The sequence below is a fragment of the Diadema setosum genome, chromosome 14 (genome assembly GCF_964275005.1).
Source record: "Diadema setosum chromosome 14, eeDiaSeto1, whole genome shotgun sequence".
NCBI lineage: Eukaryota > Metazoa > Echinodermata > Echinoidea > Diadematoida > Diadematidae > Diadema > Diadema setosum.
The window spans coordinates 21,978,689-22,004,260 of record NC_092698.1 but is presented as its reverse complement, the minus strand read 5'-3'; the positions used below and the strand labels follow the sequence as shown (position 1 = coordinate 22,004,260).

Here is a 25,572-nt window from a genome sequence, read left to right as displayed (position 1 = left end):
TCAGTAAACCACCGGCCATATAGACGGACGTTCGCAGTCTTTCGGCTCGCCGTCCCCGCAGAATCGATTATACGTCATTTTGGTGTCAAACCCTAGAAGCTGCCTCTCCTCAAATATGCGGAATGTAAACGTAGACTGGCCAGTCCCAATGAAGTACCTGAGAGGAAAACGAAAAAAAAAAAAAAAAAATGGAACAAAAAAATTACAAAATGATGGTCTCATTGGAAAAAAGCCTTCCTCATAAACTTTAGAGAAAATGGATGTCATGATACAAGTTCCTTGCTTTTCAGTCTGAAGGTATACCTGACAATACTTTATGTCATTCCATGGCATTCTCCTGGCTGTTTTTAGTCATCCTCCAGCAAATGTCTTCACTCCGTTTGCTGTTACAGACAATTTCTTGGTGTCTTTGATTATTATCTCCATTGCAACTGTCTGCCTTCTTGTTGATTTTCATACATCCATCATAATTTTGGTGCACTATTCATATTTGTGAGAAGAAACCCCCCCCCCACAAAACCCACAAAAATATGAATTCAAACTGACAAATGCTATACATGGTATTAACAGACCTTTATACCACACTTTATGATACAGTCGGTATGCATCTCACATGAAATTGGGACGCATGTTTCATAAATCTCACCTATAATAAAACATAACACATCGACTGTATTCTAAACTTACAAACTTGGTAATCACCTTAAAAAAAAAACCCACTGCAAGTCATTAGAACTCAGCTATGAATTCACAGAAATAAACTTTTAAACCTATGGGTTGGTCATATTTGTTTGTTTGTTTTCATTTTCCACCTGACAAGATGGCTGGATAACCCATATTCAGCTGCACCAGCTGGTTTTCCACAGGGTCCAGTTTGTATGTTTTTTGGGAGGATCATTTCCCCTGGTTACGCACCCTGCTCTTTGCGATGAATGAATGGTGTGGGTTCTTTTAAGTGTGCAGCTTGTAACTCTCTGACACACGGGACCTCCATTTCATGTCCAATCCAAGGGACACTTGTCTATAAACTTGTACAAACTTCTATCAATCCCCAAACCAAGATTCTAAAATGTCAGCCCCCCCCCCCTCCAAGTACATGATCAATTGATCCTTGAGGGTAAAACAAGAAAGAGAAAAAAAAAAGTGTGATTCCTCATCACAATAGTGAATACACACCTTGCATGCGCACATATCCATTGGTCAATAATGGCCACGCCCCCATCCATGAAGTTATCATGCACAGACCTCGGTGGCACATAGTTGTACACATCATATCCCTTCAGCTGCACCCTGAGTTGATCAATTTCTGTGGTGAGCAGTCGACCAAGAAGAAGAAGAAGAAAAGGAAGGAGAAGAACAAGAAGAAACCAAAAAGAGGAAGAGGAGGAAGAAAAAAAAAAGGAGAAGAAACAAAAGGAAAAGATGAAAAGGGAGAAGATGAAAAAGAAGACAAAAAGAAGAAAAGAAAAAGTAGAGGAGGAATTGGGGATGATCATGTTGAAGGAGATTGAAAACAAATGCAGATAGAGACGGTAGAAGGAGAAACACAAGTAAAAAAAGAAACAAGAGGGATGAAAAGAACATAGAGAGAGAGCAAGATAAGAAAAAAATAAGAACATTATAATCAGTAGAGGCAGAATTATATCCATCGTTCTTGAAAGTGGTCTGTAATTCCACATGAAAAGCCCAAGATTTTTATCAGAAATTATGATTGTGGGATTGACTCAAAAGCTGCCAAGTAAGTTTCCCATCAGATAAATTGGATGGCCATCAGTTCATTTCCATACTGAAATGTCAATGCAGCATTCATAGAATTGCTTGGAATTATACTCCTTGAAGAATTTGAGATTCGGCATCTTGAAAAGACAATATATATATCTCATAAATATTCTGAATTGTAATGTAATCAACTGTGTTTGATGAGAAAGATTATGTGCTTGACCTCACAACCACATTACCTATTATGAAAAGAGCAAGTAATTCTCTCCACTCTGATTGGCTGCTTCTAGAAAGACTAACATCTATGATCCAAAAAATGAAGTCAGACTTCTGTCTGATCAGATGGCAAATATAGACATTGTGTGTGCCCCCCCCCCCCAACATTTGAGCCTGCGATTTACTTTTTTCCCCCTCACTTCTGCTTCAAAACTCACCTTACGGTGGTGATTCCAGTATTCAGTTTTTTTAAGGTACTGTTTACCATTGGGAACAGTGATTTAAAAGCATTCGAGTTATCACAATTGATGCATATGTAAAGGTCAGATGTATCACAAAACATCCTACCATATAGAAATTTTGCAGTAAAGCCTAAAATATAAGGAGATATCACTATTTTTCTCACTAAACCATAACTGTAGGTGGTTTAGTCAAGAAACAATTTTCTTATAACTATTGTTCACATTTTGTATATTTTAACAATGATTAATGATTATACTGATTAACATTTTTACATAGGTTGTTTCTATCCCTAACTCACATTTTAGAACTATTTAGAAGCATTAAAGCTGGGTTTTTGTTTCATCTGCAAAATGGTTAATAATACCTTTAATAGCCTACTCACTCCTTGAGCTGATTGAGTCATACATCTGATAAATTCGGCCGCACATCTGGTAAATTTCTCTTGCATCTAGTGATTTCAAACTTATCAGATGGAGAGCTAAAGTAATTGGATGTCTGATGGGGAAAAACACTGACCATTACACTTTGAAAGTCCTGTTTTCATAGCACAGATGATGTACAGGCAAATCTAATGGTACTATGAACCGTGTGCATGGGTGTCATTGTGACAAAGATTCTAAGAGCACTTTCTAACGCCTTTCCATTTTTTCCAGCTCAATTTGTATCATATTATGCATTTTCCCCTTTGCAATGCCCACTAAAGCGTATCGCATGCATGCTACACCCCTCACCATGCGGAGCGGCATCTGTAGCGACGAAAACTTTCCTGAGCTTCAGCTCCTTGAGTTTCTGGACGATGACCTTGGCCGCGTTCGGCAGCGACGGGACCTCTTTCCTGTTGTTTCGGGCAAAGTCCTGTCTGCGGAGGTGGACGGCGATATACGGACCCCCTCTGGCACTTCCTGGATTAGGCTGATATCAGGACAAGACATCTAGTTCATGATTTACGTTTGAAGGCGTCATCTCAAGATGAAAATCGTTACAAATACAAATCGTTCTCTCCCACAGCTTTTTTTTTTCCCCCACAAGAGTCCTTCCTAGGATCTACCCAAGTCAGCATTTTCAATCACTCACCAACTTTATCTTCTCTTGCTTCATTTCGTGAAACATCGTTTGGAATTTCACATCTTTTCAATTTCTCTCTCTTTTCTCCATGATTTTCCAACCTCCTCCTCCCCCTCTTCGGTGTCCCTCCCCTCCTTCCTGTTTCATCTTTCTCCTCCCAACAACTTCCGAAACCTTAAAGGTAGGGGATACCTTTTACAGACCTCCCAAAATGCAGCAAAACATTAAATATGAACCTCAGGGGACTTGTTTAGGCCACTGCTGAGAAATTTGGAAGTCAACAGTTATCTACAATTTGAATAATGCACAAAACTCAACTGCTCAGTAGTTCTGTGTGTCAGTCACACTTAAGCCTTTTTGTTGCAGTCTTATGTATTTTTTTTATCTACAAACACAAATCTATAAGTATAAGAGCTGATGTAATAACATATAGAGTGTGTGGCAAGAACGTATATAGAAATGTTTGTAAGTTTTGATGAACTTTCTTCACAAAATATACATGATGGACACACATGCAGTGCATGGGTCTGCAAAGGTAGCCTAGTAATGTACTGGAATTTACGGTGAGCCCCGAAAAAAAATTCAATTCAAAATCTAACGGTCAATAAAAATGTACTAAATGTTACCTTCCACTTTCAATACTTTATGGGAGTTTCTAAAATGATACTCTCTTCAACATACCACTGTATTTATACAACTCTTCATTTAAGGCATGCAAATGGGATTCCCGACCTTTAACCTGATGCTCACTCTATTCCTTCTTACAACTGTCCCGTCTCCATTAGCGCAATCTCAACTTCCAGCACATCGCTGCCTTTCATCTGTCACTATTTGCCTTCCTCACACTCTCCATATGTTGCTTCCCTCCTACACTCTCCTCTCTCTGGGTTCTTCTTTCACCAACCAACAGTCCTTTCACGAACTATATACACACGGTGTTACAGCAGACACCTCTTTTCTTCAAATACAGAGATTATGGATCTGCTTCTAAAGTAAAAATTCACTGAAACAAAACAAATGAATTGACTTCCAAACAAAATTTTCCCATTTTTTTTTCAATTTACCAGGGAACTTAACTCCCTCTCCATTTGGGAGAAAAGGAGCAAATTCATTGATAATGTCACATTTCTTTTGAGAATATTTCTATTTCTGGACTACTGTAAAAGAAAAGAAAATGAATATGCTTCTAATAAAATCACTCTATCTGCCAAAAGAACAAGACCCTTCATTTACTTTTTGATGAAGTCAATTGATCACACACATCAGAAGTCTTAAAGGGGAATGAAATCCAACAAGGATTTGGTGTCTGTAACAATATCAGTTGAATACATCTGAGAAAGTGATATTTTGAGGAAAATCAGACAATCTGTCGAAGAGTTATACACTTTTTTTAAGTTTTGGTGTAGCCGCTGCTGGATGAGAAGAGTAAGTACAGTTTGTGATGTCATGTGTGGCAAATGATAATTATAAAGAAAACATACAGAATACAGGTATGCAGAATACACAAAAAGTACACATTTCCTCAACTTGCAGGGACGGGGGGGGGGGGGGGGGAGGTTTAGGAATTTAAACCCTCCCCCCAACTATTATTCCTTTTTTTTTCTCTCTCGCTTGTCAGGCGAATATGGGAGAGTAGTGACAGCCAACAAATAGGACTTTTTTGCTTGTCACGACTTATCGTCATTAGGTCAAACCCCCTTAGCAAAAAGCTAGATCTACTACTGACTTGTCACTGACAAATGTTTAGGGTAACATCATTTCCCCTGATTTCTGAAAGACATATAAGTCAAGTGCTCTTCCATTATGCTAGAAAAATGAAATCATTTCATTTTCTCTATCTTGTTTTCCATACATGATATCAAAAAGTGTTGTAGTTTTCTTATCCAGCGATGGCAGCATGAAAACTAGTTTTCTTTTCCAGCGATGGCAGCATCAAATCTTAACTGTTTATAAATGGATTGTCTGATTTTTCTTAAATTCTCACTGTGTTTTACTAATATCACAGCATTTCCTTGATTCACATGTATTTGGGTTACATTCTCCTGTGAGTTTTCTTTCTAAATGTCAAACTAGGCAGGTCACACCTACAGTAAGCTTTCATTGATATATTGTATTCATTTCACTGAGCTAACGTGGACTGAATAACTCGGCAAGGCATCCTTTCATTTGAGGTTGCTTACGTGAACCAAAAGAGCAGACATTTTGCCCGAGAAGTCCCACACATTTGAGTTTTCATTAAAATTGTCAAATTACTACAAAAGTAGTAATGGCACTTCAGACTGCAAAGTGGCCTCGAATATCAACTTCACCTTAGAAAATCATCAGATGCCCTGATAAAAATCTTGTTGATGGAACTGTAACAGCACAGCCTTGCCTTGGGTTTCTTAATTAAGGTTACCGGTAAGTTACTCGATGACCAAGTGTACCTCATATTTGTAGGAAACAGATTCAGCTCCTCATTTTAGATCTCATCTGATCAGTCACGTATCACCTCAAGATTTTCACTACTTTAAAGTTGTCAAATAATACAATAATTGTGCAACACTGGGAAAAACATCCTCACCCCCACATTTATTATGTTGAGAAAATGCTGCTACGCTTGCTAACATATGTGTGGGAGTGAAAATTTACAGTAATGGTGGTAGCACGACTGATACTTAATAATACCCCACCTACTGATGATGATGATGACAATGATAATAATAACCATTAACATTATTATCATCAGTATGATCATAGGGGATTCCATGAAAAAAAAAAAAGTAATAATACATTTCTCGAAATTATGACATTCACATAAAACAAATTAGACATACTTTGATTAAAAAAATGTTAATAAAAATTGTTCCTACTTCTAGCATTTTCTGAGATTATCACAGTAGCTCCTCGGTCTATCATTAAACAGAGTACCCCTCCACGACATAAACAGGACCATGCCCAATTTCACTCAATTGAAACACACTATCCCCTCTATACCAACCCCCTCCACTCATCGAGGGGGCTGTCCCTCCTGTACGCCCGACCAACAAGATCTCTAGCCACAGCAAGTCATCACTTGCATTAGTCAACCGAGTGATTGGATTTGCAGGATGATGTTTGGATTCCCCCACCCATCCACTCACCTATGAAGCAGGCTGAAAGAGGATTATGATGATTATTCCCCCGTTTTATACTCAAGAAGATGCATCCATTTTCACCTACCCGCATATCCCTCCAGTCGTCGACGACTTCAGTGTTGTCTCTTTCATCGTCCGAGTCTAGATACGTCCGACGAAATTCGTCTCCGATGTCTCTCAGATGCTTCGCGAAACGCAGACTCCTCCTCGCCTGGAAAGAACAAAGGGGCTTACCCGTTCAAAACCAGGAGTAACGCTTCAAAACATTCACACACACATGCAAGTGCATACCAAAAGTATGCGATACACACACACTTTATAATAAGCCAGCATGCATAAATGGCTGCAAGACAGTCAAAACAAATAGATACTTTTCATTTGATAAAAGCCATACAATTCACTTTCCACAACTGCGTGAACGGATATAGTTCTAATCAAGATTTCAAGATAAGCATATGTTATATAAACATAAAACTAATAAAGATACATTATATCTATCATCACTAAAGTAAATTTCTCTGCAAAATCTTTGCACTGCCCTTTTAAGCCATTCTAATCCTAGTTTTCACAGCATTCTAATCTTTGTACAGCTTTTCTCAAGTGAAAGTTAGCATGAATACATTCCCATTGTTACAGCTTTTTTCAAGTAAACATGAATACAGTTCTCATTGTCACTATAGTTTGTCAGTATGCTGTTTCGCAGCAGTCACATACTCAAGCAAGGATGTTACGGTGAGTAAACCCATAACAATGCCACGAGTTACATCACGTTTACACACACGTGCGCATCGAGCACTCAATGCCAAATTGGCGAGGACGCACACCTATGCAAACGGCAATGAAATCTAGACTGATAATTAGTTTATAGCAAAGGATATGTGAAGAACACCGTTACAAATATGGCAGACAATCTAGAAGTTAAATCCTTTATGTTTTGTTTTGTTGTTTTTGTTTTTGTTTTTTTTGGTGTTTTGTTTGTTTGTTTTTGTCTTTTATTTTTTGATTTTCTGGTGAGGGAGGGAAATAACCAAAAGTACAAAGCAAAGTTTACATAATATTCCACAATGAGTCAGAAGATGAAATATCATCAGATGTACTGTGGACAAGTACTGTAGGTCACTCCAAGACTGAAAATTGAGTACCCATCTTTTGTGTAATGTTATGCTTTGCTAATTATCCAATTCCAAATGATAAATCTCAACCATCCATGCCCATACAGTACTCTCCACTTAACGGGGTACTGATTAATCAGGTAATAACAATGTTCTCATGGATACTACCCGATTAAGCGAAGGGTACTGTACTGGTACTTTACACGGTGAAGGCTCATCTGTTTTGTTTTGTTTTTTTTAATGGATTATCTCTGTTTGTATTTGGCAAATCAAATTCTTCTCAGTATGGGGATGTACATATTTCTTGTGTGACTGATCACTTCTACATATGTCAAAGAGCATCTTTTTACACTATTTTCAACATGACATCAAGACAGTACCAGGCCTTGCATGAACTCCTTGCTTAACACAGAAATTAGTTAATAAGATTATGATATATAAATGCATTAGACAGGTTACACTGTGAATACATTATTTTTATTACTGATTATATAAAATGACTTGGATTGATTTTGTAAATTAAATGTTACACTACTATTGTATTCTGTTGAAAATGAAATAAAAATGAAATGAAGTTAAATTTAAATAAATCAAATTAAATCTAATTTAATTTAATTCAATCAAATCAAATTGAATTGAATCAAACCAAATTAAGATGAATTTGTGCTACCTGCTAGAATTCCACATAAAAGTTTGAAAGTCAAATTTCATGCATGCAAAAAATCAAACAAACAAAAAATCAAGAAGATCATGCAATTCAAAATTGGGCAAATTTTCATAAAACAGTGTTATCTGTCATAGTGGGGGCAGAAATTTGACGAGATAATGATGCTACTAACTCACAAAGTCTCTCGTTGACTTGTCCAAAAAGTTTCACTTAATTTCCCATATTTTTAAATGAACTGAAAAAAGTCTTTCACCACATCATACTATTCTGGAGTTAATCAAATGCTGATGCAACAATGACTTTTTGCCATGGGGGATAGAGCTTCTGAATTGTTGAGAAAAGACCATTGTCTTTTTAATATTCAATGTGTGCAAACCAAAAGAAGAGCAGTGAGGTAAGTATATCTTCACATCGCCAAATTTGCATGTTATGTCTAATATGATTACATCTGATATCAGTTTCATGGAAACATGTGAAACAATAAAGTTTTGTAACATTCATATTTTTGTTTCTGTCCTATCTTGATGAAACTTTCACAGTTTGAATTTCCTCATATTCATTTACTTCAAGATAAATAATTAAGTACACAGTTACTGAAATTAATTTGTATGCTGACAGTCTGCATGCATTGAGGTCATACAATTTTGTCAAAGGAGTTACTGTAATAATTGTTTTGGCAGGTACTTGCTGTATTAGGTTTTTATTTAAACAGCTCTCACATTTATGGCTCTGTATGTAAAATGTTTGGTTTCTGGAAAGTTTTAAACCTGTACCAGTACTTCCATGGCCTTTCTGCACTCTTTACATGTTGATTCCCATTTCATTTTGTGTTGAATTGAGACAAGACTACCATGGCACAAAGCAGAAAGAACGTACAGTCTGACAACTGTACAAAATACTAAAGTATGTTCTCACACACTACTAGTAGTTTTTGGCCACGCATGCATGACTTACATTCCAGTATTCAACTTGTCCGTAGTAATCATGTAGCACTTCTTCACATCGGTCTAACAGAACTGACCTGGGTAAATGTTTTAGTTTATGTGAAAAAAAAAAGAAAAGAAAGGAAAAAATGAGAAGAGACAGGAAACAAAGTATGACTTTTAATAGAAGATACAAAATAAGGGTTAAAGATGAGTAACCACTTACTACTTTTTCCAGTCATGAGATATGGGTGTGAAAATTACAGAAGCCGACCTTTTGTGGGCATACAAAAATGGGAATTATTTCTGGCATATTATGCCGGAAAGATGCAACAATATCATTTTCATGACCAAATGAATATGGATATTGTGGGATGATACAAAAAAAAAAAAAAAATGAAGAAGTTCCGCTTGAAAAATGGCCAGAGTTTAGAATTTGTAGAATGAACATCAGTTTTACTTGTAATCATAAAACATCACAATTTTCTTACTTTCTTTCATGATGTATCATTACTTGTTTGTACTCTACACATTTTGCTTTTTGAAAAACATATAATTGCATCTCATTTTTGTGTTATCTGCAGAAAATAAATTCAGTTAAAATCTAACAAACACTTAAAAAAAAAAAAGATTCTGATCACTGTCTACACCATGATGTAAGACTTCCGTTGGAAGTTCAGAACTAAATGTCACAGTAACTTGGAGAGAGTAATGAAATTTACTAAATATACAGTAATTATCAGGATGTACATAATGTGGAATCAATAATGCTATCCTAACATAATGATAACGACATTAAGTTCCGCATTCTGATTTCTGAATTTTATTCAAAAAATAAAGATATCCTTGCTTGACTAAATAATTTGCTAATTGCTTATTTGTTGGGGGAAAATAAACACACAAATTAAAAATAGATTCTATGTAGACATGAATTTTGGCAGGTTCTATCAGAATCTTGCAAATACTCCTCATGTTGAATTTGTGAATGAAAGGCATGTTTAAGTACTTGCTTCACTTGCAGAGGGAATAACATTTGGTTTCATGCTACGATTACATGACTCACAGTAAATTACATTAATGCTTAGCAGGCTGGTTTCTGTAAACAACGCAAGAACACTTGAAATCCAACCATCAGATTTCACTTCGACTTTGATTCTCATGAAATTGTCAGTTCAATATAAGGAATCAAAGTAGAGCATCATTTCAATTCTGAGCTGATGTCCCCAGGTTATGACCAGAAAGAAAATGAACCGTAATGATTAGGGGCCCTTTATGAATGGAAGAAGTAAACATGTCAATCAATCAAACCAGGCTGAAGTGAGCGACATGTCGTATCTCCTAAAGGTCTCGCTGACAGCAGGCGCAGCGAAATTCCAAGACGACGGCATGAAATCTCCTCTGGTAACGTGCACAGTGATTTCTGAGCATTTTAATGGCTAGCTTTTTTTTTTTTTCTCTCTGTCTTTTTATTCTATTATATATATTGTCTCTCTCTCTCTTTTTTTAATTTCTGCAAATATTTTACTGAAATGCGGGTAGATGTTCCACTCCACCATGTGAGGCAAATGTCAACCTCATTATACTAATGATCTACAGGATCCAAAAGATCTTAATGAAATCTGGCAGGAATTGACCAAATGAAAAAAAACAACAGTTAAACTCTGGATTTGTGGGATCTGCCTCATGCCAGAAATACCCTACATGATCTTGTAGGCATTTTCAAAGGGAGTGGAGATCTACATGTCGAGATAGTGAATTTGATATCCATCAAAAGTACTCGTCTCCACGACATTCGTCACAATCAAACATGGCTGCGTATTAGTATTCCATCAACTGACAGCCCATCAACAGGTTTCATGGGGTGAGGACCACCAAATTCGTGTTAGAATAGAGAGGGAAACATGTTAAGAGAATCCTTAAACATTCACTAACTGGATGGTTAACAGCACATGATAAATAATGTTAATGATGTGCTCTTAATATAATGCCCATAAATGCACATCTGCTTAAAGTGCTCTGTGAACCTGTCATTTAATAAATAGATTAAAACACACAGTAAAGTAACAAGTGTACAATAATCAATCCAAACAACAGTGAAAACATCAAGTAACGGATCAAAGGTGAGAGGTTTATCAGACCACAACCAACCACTGCACAATGTAATTAGCAATATTTCAACTCATGGAATTGGTCAACCACATCTTTGCCATGCCCCCCTGGGGCAGGTCTTTACCATCTGTGATTTAAGACACTTACTGCCCAATACTCCGCCCTTCCAAACGAGTCGTGGAGGACTCTTTCTCCTCTGTCAATCATCACTGTTCTGAGGGTGGATCACATGGTCATTGGGTGAATAGAAATAAGAAAAATGACATCGTTCAAATGTCTTCAAAATAGTGGCGGGATGACAAGCATGTGCAGGCGAGTGAAACCACGGAGCTGGACAACAGAGTTGTACCTTCTGGTAGCAGCTTTCTCCTTAAAATGCAATTCTGCATTTGACTTGTACCTTCTGGTAGCAGCTTTCTCCTTAAAATGCAATTCTGCCTTTGATGTGACTTAAAATTTGAGTAAAATTAGTGAAATCAAATGAACTGAATAGCAAAAGTTTTGACAGAATCATACCCGATAAAGAAAGTTATGACATATCCAACTTTCATATGTTTTTACAAAACAACGATGCTGGAAACAATCACATTTGCATATGTTGCAAAGTATGCGTTGTTTCTCTCATTAACTTCATTTGTATTATATTTTGTATCATACTTCATGACTTGTACTATTAATCACAAATTCTTAAACAATATAATTTGTCAAATGTATACTTGGTATTATGTATTACCTTTTGTTGGATTGGAATAAAGTATACATGAATTGAATTAAATTTAATTAAATTGAATTGCATTGACCTGAACATGTAAGCTTTTTCTCATGACATGAACCTAATAAGTAAAAGGAATATCCTTCACATGGGAAATTTATTTGTGTATGCAACGACTTTCTTACTCTTTATCCATTTAAGAAAAAAAAAAATGGGGGATTACTGTGATGTTCATATGATTTCACTCTTTAATTTCACTCTTTAATTCATTACAGTCAACTCAACCATGACATGGTATTATACTACCATGGTATCACTTCTCCTCTAATTGGGAATAAAAATTGGGAATAAAAATTCTATGCTTACCAGGGAATTTAAATTGGTTTCTTGAGAGACATCAATGACATATTACTATCAATATGCACTGATGAATTGAACAAGGAGGATGATGGGTTACACCATTAACTAAATTATAAAATGGTCATGTATGGATCCTAATCAAATGACTGTCTGAGAGCAATAATCATGTGACCAGTCTTTCATTTTGCCTAGGATGCCCTGTGAGCATAAGTTTTTACCACGGACCGCGTACTAATGACTGCTTAGAGATGTGGGCGTGATTGTTGCTTGCTGTAATCACGCTCAATGACATCCCAATTGCATACTTCAGCAATGTGCACTCAATCAGTTACGAGCATGCCCTCAATCACCTATTTACCATAAACAAGATCGTGTTCAGTACCTGTGTGATTGGAACATTTCTCAGGACATCTTGGCTTTTTTCAAAAGCAAGGTCGACGTGTAGCTGACTGATATCTACCCATGAAGGTAAATGCAAAGCAGTTCATAGAACCGCTTAAATATAAAGCAAATAATGCACAGGATTGAGTACGGGATGTCAGTGGTTGTGCAACATGAACTCATCTGCGCCTCCTGCATGTTACACCACTGCAAAGACCCTTGAGTGCCCTGCATCTCCACTAACACCCTCTCACCTGTGCATTATTTTTATACAAGCATGTACTAAAGGCCCGGTCACACTGCCAAAAAGTCGCGTTAACGCATGAATCACATAAGAAATTCAAGCCCTACGCGATACATGCGCCATTTGCGTATTTAATGAGTTTGTCTGACGTGGAACCTTCGTAGTTGTCCGCCGATGTGCGCCGGATCGGCGCTTTATACGATTCCAGGTTTTGAGCAGCTCAAAACTCGGCTTCGCGTAAAAGTTTACGCAGTATTGCGCTGTTTTACATAATTTTTGCATAGTTTGCATAGTTCTTATGCGAACAATGAGTGAAACATGCGTGGAATATCAGTGATCATTCGCAAAAATGTTCATTAGTGATAATGTGCAGATTATGAGTGGTTTTCCGTGGACCTTAGTCATCGCACACAACCACGAATTAACCCTATTTGGGGCCTTTGCGTGCCTATGTGCTGAAAGTGCATGGTTTTTTAGTGATTTTTGCATGATCTTTCTGTAGTTCTTGCGTAATTCATTGCTGATTTTCATCGCGTAAATCGGCGAAAATTCTCAACGGACAAGCTCACACAACCAAATTTCTTGCGTGATTCGTGCATTTACGCAACTTTTGGGCAGTGTGACCGGGCCTGATTACTGTCTTTCTCTCTTTCCTCCTTTCATTCCTGCAAAATGATGTATCTGGTCAGGAGGCTGATGCCAAAATGAACAGTGATGGCACAGAAACTGCTGGTACATGTACGTCAATAAATACAGCTTAACCCGTTGCAGACTAGTCCAGAGTAGACTCAAGCATGTGTCTATGGGAAATGCGTGTTGTAGTAAAAACGGCCAGTCAACAACCTACAGGCTTTAAAGACGGTTCCATAGTTTTTTCTCTGTACTTGCAGTTGTTTACCTCCAGTCTGCACTGAAGCATGACCTCAGCAAGACATTGAAGTAATAGCATAACAAGATCATGAAGACCGCCTCATTCTTCATAAGGTAGAATCACAAGGACTTCAGGCATTGGACTGTACAAAGTTTGGGGATTATCTCCCTTCTGGCCTTAAACTGGGGATGTAAATTTTATAAGAGCCGAAGAGTACTGGTTACTCAACGCAGCAACTACTTAGACACGGGTTACACTCTAAATTCCAGCCTAAAATCTCACATTCAGCCTAAAATCAAATTCTGACAAAATATTCAGACTCAGCTTAAACTCTTAGAATCTGCTTAACCTCTGAGATTCAGAATAAACCCTTAAATTCAGTCTAATTGTAAATTGAGCCTAAATGTAGATTCAGCCAGATTCAATCAGATTCAATCAAAACTCTCAGATTCAACCTAAACACAGATTCTGCCTTTGCAGTTAAGACTAACAGGGCATTCATATGCAAAAAAAAAAATTATTCTAGAACGGTATAGCCATACCAAATTGGCATAGCTATACAATGAATTTATACGTCTGAACTCTAACGAAACAACGTATAGCAAAACGACGGTCAGAGCATCGTTTTGAACTAGAACTCGATAATGAATCAGCATTCCATCGTGTTCATTGTGCGTCTGAATGTACGGCGACCATAGAACAGTATTTGAACTGGGCAGGGCTCAATGGGAGCGAGAACGAAAGGTGACCTTGTACCTGTCACTCATGACCATAACAACATGCGCAGTGAGAAACTGCACATCTATACGATGTTTTTCCGGAATGGTCAAAATTAGCGTCTGAACGGTCTGTCGACTATACAATGATTCTTTATACGTCATTTCTTTATCGAGTTTTGGTATAAACTGGCTTGCGTCTGAATAGGGGGTAAGCGCAATTGTTCACATTTTGCCTCAATCTTTAGATAACAAACCATTCAGACTCAGTCTAAAGGGACTGTTCAGTACTGATTGAGGTGGGGATTCATGTTTTGAACATTCCTAAGTGAGATAATGAGAAACCTCTAATGAAATATGAAAGAGCATGTAATTTTAAGAAGGATTCAATGTTTATTTGATGAAAATTGGTTTTCAAATGGCTGAGATATCCAAAAAAGTGGTAATAATAAAAGGCGACAGGCCACGCCTTTTATTAGGATCTCTTTGTTTCATCTTGTTTTTTGATATCTCAGCCATTTCAAAACCAATTTTCATCAAATAAACTTTTGATAACCCTTAGAATTGCATGCTCTTTGACATCTCATAGAGTGGTTTCTGAATATCTCGCAAAACGTTAAAAGCTAAATCCTCACCTCGACCAGAACTGCACACACCCTTTAAAATCTAAGATTCAGTCAAAAAACTCAGATTTAACCTAAATGCTCATACTCGTTCTTAACTTTGAGATTCATCCTGAAACCAAAGTTAGCCCAAACACTCAGATCCAACCTAAAAACTCACTGCAGATTTAGCCTAACACTCAGACTCAGTCTAAGCTTTCAGATTCACCCAAACCAAAATCTAGCCCAAATGCTCAGATTCAGACCGAACTATCAGATTCAGCATTGTTTAAAAACTCTCTGAGAGGTCGGTCACCTCCGCCAGGTTTACTACACACACCTGTCCACCCACTCTCGTCAATCATCTCCATAGATCTGTGGAAAGTGCAGCATTCATTTAAAATCTAGACATACACTCTTATTTAAAAGTTATAAAAGCACACACAATATGATTTTTTTTTCTAAAAATTTGACCTTTTCTGCCTACACAACACCCACATCTTTCAGTCTGAAATTCATAAATATTGACCATTTTTCAGTATTGGCATGGTATAGTCATGTTTTTATCCTACAAAAAAATGTTACCCCCTTCTTGCCTGGACTACTTCACTTCAGAATCAGATATTTATTCATATGGAACTAAGAATGCTTCATTATTTCCATCTTCCTGAGGTAAGAAAACCTTATCCATGAAGTAAATTGTATGCTGAAGTGTGGCATTCAACTCCTGATGGTATAAAAACTCAAGTTCCAAAAATATATCCAAAGATATGTTCAAAGTGTATCTTTGAGAAAAATGTTGCATGATGTGACGTACATATAAGGGACGGGCAGTATATGATCGTATGTGTACAATTGTCAGTTACTTGGATACATTTGCTATCTAGCAAACTTTGCCAATATTGCCCTACAAAGAAGATTTTTTTTTTCTCCCTATTTATGCCCCTTGACAGTGAGTAAAAAATTCTGTCTTCTATAAGCTTACCTACCAATCTATATCTAAACTGGTCATTTCCCGCAGAACTTGTGGCAAGGAAATTTGACATTTGATCAAAGTATAGTGACCTTTGACCTTTCACCCCATCCATTTATGCAAATACTTATCTACAATTATTTTGAAGACTATCTAAGACTTCTTAATACATAAAAGTAACAATGGATATTCCTACGTGAAGTTACACCTCAGAATTGGCAGTGTGAGTTACATTTTAGTGACCTCTGGCCTTTACCCTGAGGGTACCTGCAATCTAGTAATCAGTGCATACTACACACATAACATAGCATAACTGGGCCAAATGTAGTGAAGATCCACCACAGGCAATTTTTTTTTTTTTTAAAGGGAATGCAGAATGAAGGATTTACAACATAACAGACAACCTGAAAACATTAATAATTCATCTGGCACCCTGTAGTGTGGGAGCATTGAAAAAAAACAAAAAAAAAAAAACAGAAGAAAACAGAAATCATATTTCCTTTTCGCACTGGTGCTATGATACAGATTGGAGCCTCTGGTAAAACGCATTTGTTCAATGACATAGAGAACTGTTCCTCAAATAACAGAAGTGATGGCTTTTACCTTTATATCAGAAGCTGACTGGGACATGAAAGCATACCATGTGTGCCTGAATGTGTAGCGGAGAAAAGCACCCTCTTTTTAGCATCACTGCCACAAGGAAAAAGTTGATGTTCATAACTCTTTCTGAGACAGGGACTTTGGACAGTGTGTACAATGCTATAGGGGTTTTCTGTACCAATCAGCACTCAAAGCACACAAAGGGTTAAAGGAGACCTCCGGATGATTTTCAGACTTTTACATTTGAACAACTATAAATACGTTATACTGAGGACAGAGTTTCACAATATGTGATAATTGGGATGAAGAATAGGAATATTTTCAAAATTAAGAACAAATTGCAATGAACAAGGATGATGACATGGCAGAGTCACCATAAGAATGCATGAGTTGGGGCTCAAGGAAGCAGAACAAAAGAAGAAGGCATGCATAGATTATACACAGATGAACTCGCAGGCAAGCGGTATTGTAATGAAATTACACTGCTACATTTCTGAAATATGTGAACCTCCTATGTCATCATCCTTGTTCAGTGTAATTTGTTTAAGGTTTTTCAGAGTATTGTTTCTCTGCTCAAGAACCACAATAAATTCCACATGGAGTTGTCGATTTATGTACTACATGATGTGAAATTACGAAAATCGTCTGGAATGTCCCTTTAAAGCATGAATGTAGAGTTTTTAAACACCGCAGCACTGTCAGCTTTTCATCAAGAAAATGACATTAGGTGAAATGAAACAAAGGGTGTAATCAGACAGAACACTGTTTTCCCTTAAGTTGGTCCCTGGGGTGACAAGATTTTGTATATCATCTCAAACCTACATTGTATTTCTAGAGAGGGAAAAAAATAACTTTTTACATTTTCATAGCATTTTTGCAAAATGATATCAATGTTGACGTCAAATAATGCAAAAACACTGTTTTGGATTACAATAATAAGTATTCTGTTTTTAAACCCAGATCAGTATTTTTGATCGACAAAAATTGAATTTGCAGACATCTTAACATAATACATAGTGTCCCTGGGGTGACAAGACCTCATATCTCATTTTGGCAAATTATGCCAAATGTGATATGAGGTCTTGTCACCACGGGCCATTATGTGTAATACCCCGTTGAGGACGAGTCCCGAGTATACTCGGGCAGATGTCTGCGGGAATTGCGTGTTGTGGCAAAATCAGTCCGTCCTCAACGGGTTAACCCTCCTCTGCCATGCAAATACTGTTTACGAATTGAATAATTTTGTGGTACTCTGTGTCATTGACATATTTGGAAGAGGTATGACTGCATTATAACCTCAGACTCTCAGTCAAAGAGAAAAAGAAGAATCCATAGAAGATATTCCACACAACACTTTCATGAGAAGGTGCATGTTGAATAGACTGATTTGTGACTGCCCAGCTAAAAAAACCACAAAAAGTCACAGATTAGAGCATCTCTGTAATGGACCAAAACATGTCATCTGGATTGACTGACTCAAATTCTTAAAGTTTGTCTTCCTGCATGAGGGAGAGTAAAATATTTTCTCTTTCTACTGTCAAAATTTGGTGGCTTTAAAAAAACAGAAATTGAGATATGATAAGTTTTTTTTAACAATATATATTTTTTTTTTCAGACAGGGGCTTGTGACCTCACATGTATGGAAAACAGTATATAGAAAATATAAAGATAATCCTAAATAACCCTAATCTGTAAATCCTCTCTTCTCCCTTTTATGTGAAAATGTATCTCCTAACTCTCCTATTTCAATCAAATACTTTTTAAATGGGTTTTAGGATGGTCCAACCTATTTAACAAGTTCCATCTCATGTAAAAAGCTTAGAGCTTACATTTCTAAGCTATGTAAAAAAAGTGAAAATTCATTTTGACCTACTGTTTGTTAGTTTTGAGCAGGGCAAACGCATTTCATCATTCAACAAACTTATCACGACAGAAGTGGTAAATCACTCGATGCAAATTCACAAGAAGGAGAATGAAACCCAAATATATGTGAATTGAGAGAATATAAGTTTGAGTAAAATCTGACAATCCATTGAAAAGTCATGAATTTTTTAAAGTTTTGGTGCTGCCATTGCTGGATGAGATGACGGCGACACTTCGAGGGATCATGTACAAAAATAATATAAAGAAAATTCAACATTTTATTTTTACTTTTCTTGTTTAAATGAGAGAGCATTTGATTTTACCTGTTACAGAAAGCAGGGGGAATGATATCATCCTTAACATATATGTCAGTAATATATTGAGGGAATGTGTACTTCCATAAAGAATACATTTTGTAGGATTATCTTTATATTTTCTATATACTGCTTTCCATATATTTGAGGTCACAAGCTGGGTAGTCTTTTCATCAAGGGATGGCTGCACTGAAAGTTTATAAAAGAAAAACTTTTCACAGGATTGTCCCATTTTCCTCAAACTTTCATTGATGTGTTCTACTAATATTCCTAAATTCACTCAGTCCACATCTAGAATGGGCTTCATTCCCCTTTAAATGTTAGCACACACTAATCTCACGTCAATCACAAGCTTTCATTAGAAATTAGGGGAAAAGGATATAACTCCATGGGGGGAAAGAGTCACTTAAAACACTTTCTCTTCCGGTGCAGGATCTGCATTTAGATCAAAATATTAAACATAATATGTCTTTCATGGCCAATGTCCTTGGGTTGTCCGTTTATCGCCAGAAGGGAGTTAGCAGCGTACAAACTTAATTGGAGATGATGCCATTGCAGCAATGAGATACTTATGATGTTTTTATTTACCAAGTATATGATTCCCCGAAATTCAGAGGAAGGGCGTTGAGAGAGGAAAGTAAGTTTTCTACTGCAAGTGAAGCATCACTGCTACTCATTTCCCTAGTCATGTTTTCATATAAGTTGATACATGGTTTCACATGAACTTAAATGCAAGGCCAAGCACCAAGACTCCCCACGGTGACCTCACATCCTTTAAGTCACCGCACCATGACTCCTACAACCTCCCCACACACACATCCGACAAGTTTCTTGTCTAGTCTCTTTCAAAACTCACCTTGAAACCTTCTAACTCATCCCTTCACCAAGTCCAACCAATAATGCCTTGCAGTTTGATTATGCAACTACTCATAATATTTTCTACTCTTGTTTGTGTATCGTACAGCAGATTATTCCTCTTTTTTTCAGTCAATTGTTTTTAATATATTGTGTTCATCTGCATTTAGTTTTAAACAACTTTAGTCTTGTGTCTTATTTTCTCACAAAAAAGGCACATAAAAATTGATGTTGTAGGCAGCATACAAATGTTATATAATTTGCAAGGTATCATACATATGTTTGTATACATATTATTGTCAATTCTCCTTTTTATGCCTCTGCCACGAAGTGTCGCTGGAGGCATTGTGGCTTGTTTGTTTTTTTAAATCCCATGGTAAGTTCACACTTTGCAGCCACTTACTGCATCAATGGATTGTGATCATTAAGTTTGTTTGAACATTACTTTTCGTACATGTATGAGACCGGGAGGGGGAGATGTAACAAGAGCTTGACATATCAGAGAAGATAGTCTCTCCTCAGATTAGTGCATTAATTGAATTGGACATGGGTATAAGCTGTGGGTGTGTGAGGAGGGGTGGGGCAGGGGGAGTAGGAAGGCCACAAAATGGAATCCAAGTTCAAGACCAGCTACCATGGGAACAGTGCAGTACACGTGTGAAGCAAACTTTGCCAAAAATCATTCACAAGTAGGCAATCTATGAGTGTGGAAATGAATGGTGACATTATCTGGTTTGTCTTCCCCCCATTTCCGGCAAAAAAGGGAACTAGTGTAGTGCCAAACTTAGTCATTTACACTCCTCACCAAAAGCTACAAATCCTACTCACATGTAACGGTGTAGCAAAAACAGCACTTGATACAATTTTCTAACACTCTACATGTGGAATGTTGGCAGCTTCCGATACTGAAATCATACCCAGCCAGGGAACGAACTGTTTATTGAAAGTAGTTCAACCCCCATTTCTAGTTGATTTTTACCAAACAGGGCAATGTTAATCACAGCAGAAAAAGTTTCATTTAGTTTGGGCGAAAAATGAGACAGTAATGGATTTCTGAAGATCTGCATATTTTCACAAAACAGTGTTATTAACCTTAATCACATTTTTAAAATGCAAATTACACTAAAGGTGATGATGTCATCAACTAACAAATCTCCCTCAAGTGTACAATACAAAACTTTCCTAGATTTTTTTCTTAAAATGGATGGAAAAAGAAGAAGAAAAAAAATATACCTCACATCGTACTCTTGAGTTGAGAATTACGTCGATGTGATGATTTTAAAAAGGGGACTCACCATTGTTATCAAAGTCATTTAGGAAAAACATGAGATATTATGACATAATCTAACATAACAATTGCCTAGTTGGAAGGCAGCGACACCATTCCCTCATTTAATTTGCATTAATATGTGATTAACTGAAATTACTGTTCAATGAAAAAAACAAAACAAACTGCAACTTTACATATAAATATCAATAACTTACCCAGTTTTGTCTCATAATATTAAGGAAACATGCACTGTTCCATTTATTCAAATTAACTCTATTTGACCATCAACATCTTGATTCATGTTTTTGCTTGCATCATCATCATCCGACAGACCCATGTTGTTACTTGCTTGAGGCATAACTGGGTCTTCTATAGGGTTTGATAACCCGGTAATTCAAATTTTGTCTAGAAACTGCATCCTGAAGACATTTTGTCTCAGCTACTTCAAACAGATTCTCCATGATTTAGGACATGTGACAATTAAGATAATATTTTTTCTTATCTTTTAAATCACAGTCAAACTTGTCACCTTTGGTCTCAAAAGAAATGCACTACACACAAAGATTCACTCTCATTCACTGCAGATTTCCCGCAAAAATTGCTGCAAGATCAGCTACAACATTTTTTTTTCAATGCAGTTTCTCATATCACAGTTCTTCTTGCCAGCCACAAAAAGGTGGAGCTTACACTTTCATAATAGAAACAAGCCAAGTAGACAAAACTTACATGTTGCTATGAGGGAATTAAAATTACACCTTCTACTGCAAATGAAGCAAAAAATTAATTCCATTAGACTGCAGATATCTTCATTTCTGCTGGCCAATTTTTCCGAGGGACATCAGCACTGACACGTAACAGTTAAATTTACACATACAAAAACCAAATCAACTGGAAAGAAGTAATGTAATTCAACTATAAACTTATCAATCACTAACATTGCTTGCAGTTTGGATTATTGCCTGCACTAAGAGTAAAAGCCAAAATTTGACACTACTGACTTTGACAGGAAGTGACTTGGAATTGAAATGGACAAAGACAAAGCTGACTCCAGATATATGTACATTAATACTGCTCAAGCAACAACAATCGCGACTGTATTGTTCAGCAACTTGCTGCAGTAAGTAATACACTGGACCAAAATGCAATAATGGAAAAAAATATATGCAATGTATGTAAACAGTGTATGTTATAAAGGGAATATATAGCAAAAGATACAGATTATAAAACTTACCTAGCAGTGATGTTCTTGGTGAGGTAGGGAACCAGTGATCCTGCCACACCTTGGATGGACAGACACCTGAAGTTCAGTGCATAGGCCTCGGAGTAGCCCCAGTACCACCCTCTGTATCGCCCCTTCTCGTCCTGCCTGTATGTGGGAGGGTCATTGCACTCTCGCTCTGCCATCCTCTCTTCCCACTTGCCATTGGTCCAGCCCTCTTTATAGTTTTGCAGATACACATGCTCCTCGATTTCCGGCTTGCCTGTAACTACATGTCCATTATCAGAAGAAAAAAAAATGGTGAGTTAAACTATAAAGAGGATGATGGCTTACCCTGGCTACAATACATACCTTTTTTGTTTTCATTCCACTGTGGACAGGTTAGTCATGCAATTTAAGGTTAGATAGAAATATAAGTTTACATAGCAAATAAAAGATACAAACTGTTGAGCCAGAAAAAGATTTTCAGTGAGGTTTGTCTGAGGAAACTATCCACTCAAGGTTACTGCAAAGCAGTTTGAAAATGAGGTTTCATTCCTTGAAGTCTGAAACCTTTAAGCAGCAAAGAGCAAATACATTCTATCAGAACATTACTCTGTACTGCATACCCTCTATCTTTTTTTTTTCTTTATTATTATTTTTTATTCATTTTTCTTTTCTTTTTTTTTCTTTTTTCTTTTTTTTTTTTTTTTTTTTTTGGGGGGGGGGGGGGGTCAAAATATTGATTTGTGCCATTATGTTAAGACATGTGTTAACTTAAACTTCTTTGGTGCCGGATACATTTTACATTGAGGAGGTGCACAAGGTGCTAAAGACTCAATGCTCAATTGTTGAATGAACAAGGTCCACTCTTTGGTATACATTCTATGACAGGTCATTAATTTATGAAATGCTAACATGACCACTCACTGAACCCAAATAATAGCATGTGTTCCCCTAGACAGAAAGATCCATCTGTCTGGAGGAGTCTTATATTTTTTTTTAATGTTATCACTCTCCTCCTGAGACAGACGGAAGCTTATAGTGTACCCCGCTGTAGGGGTGCTCTTAACCACTGTCTCTATGGAGAATTGGGTGAGGTACCTCACCCTTCTCGATTGCGTCTAATTCACAGCCCTGGATCGGCAAATTTAAACTTGTACAGCAAAATCAACATTTCAAGAATGCATTGCACTCACCAGATTAACGATATATCCAACATTTTGGTAGAATTTTCGTGACAAAAGATACAACTACCAGCCTGTCGGTAGGGTTGTAACAGCTCTTCAACACATGAATCCGTTAGCCAATCACATGCGAGGTAGATTTCTATGTGTTTTTAATCAAAACATATACCTCGCATGTGATTGGCTAACGGATTCAAAATGGCGACTTACAGCTAGCGAACAGCGATGTTGCGATATGGATACAAATTTCTGTGATCTAACGTAATTACTGTATTTCGATTGCACAATGTGAGAAAATTACCCCAAATATTGCTGAATAATGTGTCATGTCATGTCAAACTTGTTTGAGTGTTAAAAAGCTGTATGAAATTGGATTTATCGTAACGTTTGGTCATGAAGCCAGATGCAGTCTCTGCAGAACATATCCCGATGACCAGATACAGACTGATCTTTCGGTCAAGTGTTCCTCTACTTTTTCCAGTTCCCTAACAACATGATCTGGACCAAGGGCAGAGGGAACTCAAACTCACTTTTTATGTAGTCTTCAAATTCCACCACGGGCACATGCAGATTGAGACTGGGCACGTCGAAGAACACGGCCCACGGGATGCGTATCTGCTGCATATTCCTGGACTTCCAGTGGTAGAGTCTACCCCAGGGTGGTAGGACCAAGATCCACTCCTCTCCCTCCCGCCTCAGCTGCTTGACAAGATTTGCGATGCGCATGTACACATCTCTCCTGAGGTTGAATCCCTCCCCTGGGTTCACATCATACAGCAAGTACCTGCACAGATTCGTTGTGTAGGAACGTATTACTTTCAATAATATTACACAATCTCTGCTCATTTGTTTTCACCAACTATCTACATTCAAGAAGTTACAGATCATAAAAGCAACATCAGTGCAAGATTAACATCTCCCTTAAAGGTCCCCTCATATCCATAGTATGTTGATTTCTGCAGATGTGAATAGGTCTGCAAATCACAATTCCAAATTTGTTTGATGAAACAATATTGTTTGGTGTGGGTTTTTTTTAAAGTATACCAGTATTCTTTTACATTTTTTCTGCATCCACTAAGCTTTATTCCTGAAAAACAAATTTATTGGCTTTCATGACATAACTGGTATAGCTGGCTGAAATTATGCCTTCTGTTACGCTGCCTGACACTGTACAGTATGGACTACTTACATGTCAGATAGTATCCATGTTAAGTATACATGCGCAAAATGTTCCAGGATTGATAGTATAGAAAGAAAAATTGTGGAATAATATATTAGTATTGCAGAAAACCTGCCTTGTATTGTGAGCTGGTGTACCTGGTTATGGCAAGGTTCATACATACACTAGATGCTTATTTCAGCTGATTTTACTGTTGCTCACCATGGCCGGCACCACGTTTTTCTAAAAGTGTGGGGCCGGGCCAAGTTTATATTTCCCGGGTTTCATTAACTATACACAGCCCTGTCGCTATACACAAGTGCCATGCTGGCGCACGGAGACACTATGTGGAGTATGTGAAGCACAGCGTCTGGTCAGGCTAGGACAGGGTTTCATTACTTGACATTTATTTACTGACATTATAGGCAGCTTTCATTACAAGCTAAAAAAAAAAAAAAAAAAAAAAAAAGGCCTTCAGTGTAATTTCCTGGTTTTCTTCAGTAGTCTGTAATTCACCTCCCCCCCTTCTCACATCAGCCCATGGCCTGCAGACCCACCCTCATCCCCAGGCCCCATCCCAGCCCACCCCCCCCCCCACACACACACATACACACACAACATGACACACTAAAAAAAAAGTTCCGCATCCCTCGATCTCGATGCGATGCATGCTGATAACACTAAAAAGTAACCCTCATGCCTCAACAACAGTGGTAACACTCTAAGATGTAAATTAATCCTGTAAACGAAACCCTGAAAGAGGAGGTGATCCAGCAATCAGATGTTCACCATGGCCTGTGCATGTGGACCTCGCAGATTTCAATAATAACCGAAACTTTCAAAGCATGCCGAGAACAATAACATATTATGCGACATGTGGGACTACGCGATTGTCCCCGTCAACACTGATGATCAGGGACCGACAAGGATGCTTACCGAACTGGTCTCGCCTGCCCGACCTTTAATTGTCTTTGACCCCCAGGCGCGAAAACCAAATCATCCTCAACATAATCAGCTTGTACTAAAGCGGAGATTAAGAAGACAACCACTATCAACAGTGAGCGAAGGTGCTGCCTGGATTTCGGTCGAACCTCCAT

General features: G+C 37.5%; 1 protein-coding gene across 1 annotated transcript; it reads right to left on the bottom strand.

Moving 5' to 3' along the window:
- LOC140237489 (GDP-fucose protein O-fucosyltransferase 2-like) lies at positions 1-25,572 on the bottom strand. The gene is made up of 8 exons (XM_072317414.1): positions 25,412-25,572; positions 23,847-24,100; positions 22,163-22,418; positions 11,318-11,384; positions 6,445-6,570; positions 2,910-3,090; positions 1,177-1,306; positions 1-157 (listed from the first exon to the last, which is right to left on the bottom strand). Exons 1-8 carry the CDS (start codon positions 25,570-25,572, stop codon positions 1-3), a joined length of 1,332 nt encoding a protein of 443 aa, XP_072173515.1.